The sequence below is a fragment of the Nestor notabilis genome, unplaced genomic scaffold, assembly GCF_000696875.1.
Source record: "Nestor notabilis isolate BGI_N333 unplaced genomic scaffold, ASM69687v1 scaffold27817, whole genome shotgun sequence".
NCBI lineage: Eukaryota > Metazoa > Chordata > Aves > Psittaciformes > Psittacidae > Nestor > Nestor notabilis.
Genome location: NW_009938236.1, coordinates 5,727 through 13,884, shown reverse-complemented (window position 1 = coordinate 13,884; position 8,158 = coordinate 5,727). Strand labels below are relative to the sequence as shown.

The following is an 8,158-nucleotide window of genomic DNA, read 5'->3' as shown; positions in this document are numbered from 1 at the left end:
CTTTTAGTTACAAAACTCAGTAGTAAACTACAGGATAAAATTTGGACTACTACTTGCCGTTTGTCAGGCCTTGAAATATAATTTCAAATGAGGAAAAAAGAAAAACCAAACAAGACTAGGCAAACACCTTTTCTCATCTAACACCAATGCTGTTTAGATATAATCCATAATAAACATTCATCAGTACACTAGCAGTGCCATAAACTTTTGGCAAGCTCTTCTTAGGGCTTGTCCCAATATAGGCAAAAGCAACAAACACTGAAGCCTTGCAGACAGGATGGGGAGTCCGTATTAGTTACCATTTCATTGCTTTCTGCTTCTTTGTATGACCCTTTCACTGGCACAACTACTGTAAGTAGGAAGGGGAGCTCTTAACCAGCAAAGAACAGAATCAGAAACATGAAAATGATAAATATTGCTTTATTAAATTACTTTTATACTCCTACAAAGAAATTTTCTGATTTTTGTTACAGAATTGAATGAAGGAAGTTCATTGCTGTCTCTGCAGTTATCGAAATTTAGATACAAAAAGGTTGTAAAAAGACCAGCCTATTCAAGTTATATAAAAAAAGGCAGCGAATAGACAAGTTCCCTCAGGAATCTTGAGGCTCAGAAATATAAAGACCTATAATACAATGAAATTAAGAATTCAGCAATGTGTTGAACAATTGTAAACTGTAACTGCACTAGTGGACCACATTATTCAGCAGTTTCCCTAAAGGTATGAACTGTGAACTAAACAAAAAGTATAGCAGACACAGCAGACCTCATTTAGTTGTTCTCCCTTTCACTCCCTCCAAGTAAAAGTTGTGAGATCAGCATTTAAATTATAGGAAGGAAACTTGCCTCCATAAATATCAGGAATTTCTCCATTCTGTAACTATTTATATAAAGTAACTAGCTGTTACAAATCAGTTTCAAGTAAAACAGGTGGCTGAGGCAAAAATAATCAAAATCAGATCATACACAATTTTACTGTAAATACAGTAATTTGAAAGATAAACACATAACCATAGCACTGACAGGATGTCAATGCTGCTCTATTATAGACATGATGTGTCAGAAGAAAATTAGGATGTCTATTATCAAAATCGAGGACATTCATTCCAGTCTCTGGTAATCTAACCTTAGTGCAAAACAGATGCTAAGACATATTTAGCAAAAAAGGTGATACATGTAAGGCCAAAAAACTGTTCAGTCATCACTATCGCTTCCAGATTCACTCAGCTGCAAGTCATTTCCTAGAAGAGAAAGTAACCATATTAGTCATTTCCAAAGAAATACTTTGATTCTTTCAAGATATTCCCTTTCCCAATTAAATGGTTGCAAAAACTAATAGCAAATAGGTCAGCAGGGGCAGGGTGGGCTAGATGATCTTTAAAGGTCCCTTGTAACCCATACTATTTTATGATAACAGAATATATAGGTGTAGAACCCAACTCCCCAGTGACAGAACCTTAGAGAGAGAACTTTTCTTCCTGGGCAAGGAAGCCATCAGCTTATTAGCCACAAGTGCATTTATTTAATATCACTGGATCACAAAAGACAACATCTAGCTATCTTTGCCACCCACATTTTCATGCTTTGTAAGTGGGAAAACTGCTGGTGAATGCAGGTTTGTGAAAAATGAGTTGTTGGGGTTTTTTTGTGAAACTCGTCTGAATGCGAGTCAGCTGTGCTTGAAAACAAAGTGGTGTCTCAATCAAGACAAGCAGCTCTTTGACATACCATTTAAAGATGTATCAGTGACCTACTATTTCAAACAGGTTTTGGAACAAGTGAACAAACAAAACATCAAAAGAAGTTTTGCACAGCACTTTAATTTGGTGGATATATGCACTTCAAAACAGGGAAGTAAGAAGACAGACTGTATTGCGTTTGCAGTGGATGTCCATAAGCTTAGGTGGTGGGAGGGAATCGTTCCAGAATGACAGATAGCTAATAAAAACCACACAGCATGCTGTATAGAATCTACATTGTATCTAGCAACTTCCCATGCATTTTTAGGAACTTGTTCCAACTAGTATGGTTCTATTCACACCTCCCTTGCCAAACAGACATTAGAAAAAAGAAGAAATAATATAAAAGGAATGCATCTCTGGTTGAGAGATGCATTCCACTAGAAATGGTCTAAAAAGCAAAGAAAAATCACTGGAACTGAGTAGGCACTGTGTTCACATGCCCTTTCCTCAGCTGCAGCACTCTTTACAGATCACTTTTGCAGATGAGTAGAAAAGTAACCTCAAGAGGGAAAACTCAAAAAGACACTTGGGTTGGATTTTTTGTTATCAGGCATCATTCCTACCAGAACACTGAAGTCTGACATGGCGGCATTTAACCCGCCTTTGTTTTCCACTACGTCATCACTAAAGCTTAAAAAGTGGTACATGATTCTCCGCAGCAAGACAGAAAACACGTCATATAAAGAAAAGGATAGTGAAGATGGCTGTTTCCAGCAATCTTTAAAATACTATAGACAACTTTTTTCCGATCTTTTATATAAAGACAACATTTACAGCTGTATTATAACCTAAACTAAACTAAAAAAAAAAAAACAAAAAAAACAGCCATTTTGAAAGAACAAAATCAAGTGATTTGTCAGTAGTTATTCGGGACTATGTATCACCCTAAGAAAAAATGTTTCAGGGCAGAGAATGGCATTGTAAATTAAACTCATGCATTTATCACTCAAATGAAAACTTACAGTGAATTCCTAGAAATCCCAGCCCCATTATGTACTACCTACTTTAGGAGAGGACTGGGAGTACGAACAAGATAACAACCTTCCAAACAGCGATCCTGCAGCCTTCAAAGGTTATTTCAACATAGTTAATAGAAATTACACAAACCTTATAACACCAGCCAAAAATACCAATGCTTGTGAAAACCACCAGATGGGAAAGCAAGAAGTCCAAGTTCCAGAGTCAGAAATAACGCATTAGGATTTACTTCATGGAAAGCTTTCTGAAGGTGTTTTTTTGGAGGCAGGATTATAAAAAGTGGGTAGGGAGATGGCAAAACAACACAGATTAGAGTTGGTAGTTTTCAGGTGGGTTCGGTGCAAGAATAAGAATTTATTTAACTAAGACTCTGAAGAACATCTAAACTATCGACCTTAATAGGCATCAGTAATATGGGGAAAATTAATTCAGTTTTCATAGTGCTAATTGCTTATTAGCTAAATTAACTGGAGAAATAGATGCATTGATAACATTCCCTAAACTTGAAAACAGTGTCTACGTTACATTTAGTTGAATTCTTGTGAGTTACAGGGTATGGGGAAGCTCATAGCAGCGACCCATATTTCACAGATCTTCATGGTCACACCAGCACCTATCAATACAAGGAAAAGTTTTTCCATGACCAGCTGCTTGTACCAGCACCAAATATCAAAAGAAGTAAAGTTGTGCTGAATACTATGTATGTTACAAGGCCTCAGAACAGCCAAGCTATGCTGGTTTTATTTTGGAAAATTACTTTATTTAACATAACTCTTGTTAAAATGAAAAGTAGACATAAAGCAACGTATGATCAAACATTTATGAAGAATGGATCCATTGGTGCCACTGTTTACAAACTTTGTTATAACGTGAGGTAAAACTCTGCTCTCTGAGCCTTCCCCTACCCTTCTGCCTGCCCACAGCAAGCCAAAGGAAAGCTTCACTAATTACACAGCTTGTCCCCAATTCTACAAAGGTGCACAAAACTAGTCACACACATAAGCGGTCAAACCTCAAAATGGGGCTAGACAAGCAAACAGCTTGTGCTGACATCTGTTAGTTCAGTATTTTATTTTTGTAAAACATTATTTGAGATGGAAGAAATGACTGTATAGGACCCCAACTGAGAACTGTTGCCATTCTAGCTAGGACCATGTGCTATCCATTTAGTTTCTCCAGGTTTCACTCTCCTGCCAAATTCACTCAGCAAGGGAGCTAGAGAAACACATTCTCCTTGAAAGTAGCTGTTTTGGTCTTTGTCTAGTTGAAGTGTACTATAAGTGTTAACTATACTGTAAATGTGGGACAGAATCATTTTAAGGAGTAAATAGATATGTAACTATAACAGAAGTTAAACAGGATTAAGCTAAAGATCTAGGCAAGCTCAGATAGTTCAGCCCAAGGCTGACAGAGGTTCTACCTGTGAACACAGTTCTCAAGCACCATCAAGCCACCAAATTCCCCTGTAACAGTTTTGATGTTGTCATGTTTTAAGCAGCCTTTTCTCACTGTGACTGTTGGAACCAGTGGATGTGGTCACCTGTGTGCTTGTAAGTGTATTTGTCAGTGGAAACTTTGCCAGCTGGGATTCTGTCACTGGGGATAGAGCTTAATCTTGTTTTCGTAACAAGTTTTATTTAAAGCATGAAGAACAGGAAATTCCATTTGTGAACAAGGGTTGAAATAAATGGCACACTCAAATTACGCAAATTATTAACATGAAGACATTGTTCTCTACAGTGACAGTAAAATGAAAGCAGCATTTAGTCCTTCGCACACAAAGTCACAGGACTTCTCAGTCTGATCTTATCTGTTAATGCAGTACGTAAATAACCAGCACAGATATTTAAGTATGTATTTACGTACTAGCTATGGAAAGAAAGAACACCACCCCCCCCAAAAAAAAAACCCAAACCAACAAACATGTTCATATCATCCTTTAAGTACTGAAACAAAAGTGGATCTGCCAGAGTCTAAAATTTCAGTATAACAAGTTTACATATAAAAGATAAACCTTAAAGGTCTTAGGCTGCAAACCAGGACTGATGGGAAAACAACATCAAACCAAGCGCCTGCAGCTAAGCACCTAATTAATCAGTTTCAAAGAGTCACCATAGCTGAATACTCACTTCTATGAATACTCTTGCTATTTAGGTAGTGAACTTAAGATTCTCTACCTGGTGGGATATTTTTTTTTAACTGTCCAAACTCTCCTTTTTTGAATACAGTGAGCATTCAATTCCAGGCTGCACAGCAACCACTTCTTCAACAACATCACAGCTACTCTTCAAATTACACTTTTAGTTGCCTGAGTGGGTGGAATAAGATAGCGTCACCTGAAAGCAAATCACCTCCTTCCTTATATGCAAAGGACAGTTTTGCCATGCTGTCCAGTGGAATAGTGCCATGAATAATAGTAACTGAAGCAGCTAAGAATACACCATCTCTTCTGTAATTCAGAGTATGGTGAGTATAGTATCTTTCCCATAGTTCTACCCAAGAAATTATAAGCATATGCTTTGGGAGTGCCTGTTAGTTCAAGTATTTTCAATACAAAATTACTGTTCTGCAGTCCCAATGTATACAAACTGGAAGGAAGCCAGAAGAGCTTAGGAAATATTTTCAACTGCATCAGCAGTTGAAATTTAAGATCTCTGGGGACCGAAGAGCCTTCTACCCAGTGTCTAATTCAGAGCACTGCTGAACAGTCAAACCCTAGCATCACTTCCCACAGTTTTAATTATAATAGAGGCATACTTAAAAACAATATGGTTTCCTTTCAGAATCTTGATGTCTGGAATTGTGCACTAAGAAAAGAACAGCCTTTGTACTTACGTAGTGTATTCATCATATGACCACTGCTCTCTTGGGATCTGTTATGACTGGCATCTTTGTCGGGGACAGCCTGTTGTGGTATGGCAGACACAGTAGGCTGTGGCTGCAAATATGGCATTGACATAGGAAGAGAGGGCTTCGTTTCCTCATCTTCAGAATCACTAGAACTATTTTCACTACTTGAAGAGGATGAAGAACTTTTAGAGTCAGATGAACTGTCAGAGCTACTCAGCTGGTCCATGATACTGGCTTCTGCTTTTAGCTCTGCAAACAATATGATGTGTTTCTTAGTTAATATTTATCATAATTGAACTATAAGAAGGAGGGAAAAAAAATAAAAAAAAGAAAAATTGACAACAGAAGTCAGGTACATGCATTGTAGTGACTAAAAAAACCAACCCAAACCCCTCCAGGACAAAGAAAAGGGCACAGGCAAGCATCCAGCCTGTCATGTGGTTTTCTGCTCTTGTAGCTTGGGCACTTTCTCCCTTTCAAGTCAAGCATTGAAAAAGGGTGACTATGAACCCCAGTGCTAAACCCACATTCCACAGAGTAGTGCATCCCATATAGCCTTTAATTGCTGCAACTAGCAAGTCCTGTGTGTTTTCCTTAGCACCCCAAAGATGCCTTTCACTGACCGAAACTGCACTTACAGTCACACAGATAAGTCAGCTGTAAGATGTCTGTAGCTGCACCCAAAATGCCTCCCAACATTACAGTCAATACACTTATTTGGACTATGTGACATTTTGCTCTAAACCAAGTAAAGCATGAAAGGAACTATCCACGTCTGACTATTTAGCTAGAACACGAGGTACATTAGAAATACTGGAAATTAAAAGATCAAACTGACTCCCTCAACTTGCATTCTTAATGAAATAACTCACCTGAGTATAATAATATTTAGGAGAGTATGACTGGATACATTATGCTGCACAGTATTGCATTTTTGATATATACTAGCCAAAATCCAACATACAGAGAAAGTTACTTTTTGCACAAAGGGTACACATAATAATGTGCAAAATAGGGGTGCTGCTGAATTTAGAAGTCTGAAACAGGCCACTGAATCACAGAGATGGAAATTTTTTACAGCGACATGAGGATTTACCCAGAGTGCAGAAGTTCATCATTATACAAGATTGTAACTACCCAGACATTTGTTAGGATAGTCTTATGAGCACTTGGAATACTTCAGGAACAAATTAGATATAGCAGACAGAAAGCAAGTAGGAAAGTGGCTCATCTCACTTCTGTATTGGGTAAATTTGAGGAGTGGGTTGAAGATGAAAGTCACTAAGATGCCAGATGGCTCAGCGCTTAATCAAGAGAAGAAGGGAGAACAACAGAATAAGTTTCAACACAAAGCTCCATGAAGCCTCCCAGTTCTGAGTTATCAAAGGCCACTCTAAAGCAAAGGTATTTAGGTCAGTCAGCCTTATCAAAGGCCAGTCTAAAGGAAAATGGTGTTCAGGAAAAATGGCACCTGAAATAGTGCAGCTAGGGCTACAAGGACAAATTAACCCAATGCCATGGAAGAAAGTACAGTAAAAGACCATACGGGCTGACATAGACATAACGAAAGAGAAGGGCGGGGGGAAAATGGAAGCATCCTCCTGTCACTAAGGACACGTATAAAAGAACAGCTTAAGGACAGAAAAGATGACAGAAAAGCTAAGGTAAATATTAGGATGCAGCTAAAAGAATGATCAAGGAGTAATTTCAAATTTAATTCTAGAGAAGAAAGGCCAAATAAAAAACTGATCTACCCCACATCAGGAGCTGTAAGGTAACTGAAAGATTCCACTCAAGTCCTGTGCAATTTGATTTTCCCTGCTCATTGTGGGGGGGTTGGACTAGATGACCTTTGAAGGTTCCTTCCAACCCAAACTCTTCTATGATTCTAGGAGTTCCACTTCATCCCTGCTCTTACCAATGTCTAGTAAGAGAAAAAACATAATTGAAAGGCTAATATTGAAAACTGAGGAATCAGATCTCTGCCTTTTATTTTGACAGAATTTAATCTGCCAGAATTTAAATTATTTTCAAGAGGTGAAAGGACTATATTTTTACCAGAGGACAAAGGTAGAGTGACCTTTCCCCCACCCAAGGAAACAAAGTTAGTAACAAGTTTGAGGTAGTGTACTTAAGCAGGAATCGTCAGTTACACAACCATGGGATGAAGAACAATTATGTAGGAAATGCTTCAGAAGAGTCTGAGAGCTACAGTGGATCACTACACACAGTTCTAGCACGCTGTCCTGTTGTGGAAATGACAACCACTACATGGGGATGTGATACTATTTGATCTGTGTGTACAACAATGATGGTAAGACAGTTGTCTTGCTCAACTCAGCACTGCTAAAACCTTGGCTGAAATAGTAAACGTATTTAGGCTTCAGGAACATTTTGGACCCATAGTTAAGAGCTAAAGCAGAATGATGATGAATCAGGCATCTAGAAAACTTAACTCCTAAGGAAAGAGCAAACCAGCTGGCATCATTTTGCCTAAAGAATGGGAAAGACACAACAGCTTCCGAGTACATGAAGGACTGCTCAAACAGAGTAGGGTAGCCTTGTCTATGCTTGCATAATAAATATAA

General features: G+C 38.2%; 1 protein-coding gene across 1 annotated transcript in view; it reads right to left on the bottom strand.

Moving 5' to 3' along the window:
- Positions 1-405: 405 nt before the first annotated feature.
- EAF2 (ELL associated factor 2) overlaps positions 406-8,158 on the bottom strand; it is a 10,840-nt gene continuing 3,087 nt past the window's right edge. The window contains exons 4-5 of the mRNA XM_010019226.1: positions 5,556-5,819; positions 406-1,241 (exon numbers count right to left, since the gene is read on the bottom strand). Of these exons, the coding sequence (XP_010017528.1) occupies positions 1,195-1,241; positions 5,556-5,819 (311 nt within the window). The 3' untranslated portion in view covers positions 406-1,194. The remainder of the gene's footprint in view (positions 1,242-5,555; positions 5,820-8,158) is intronic.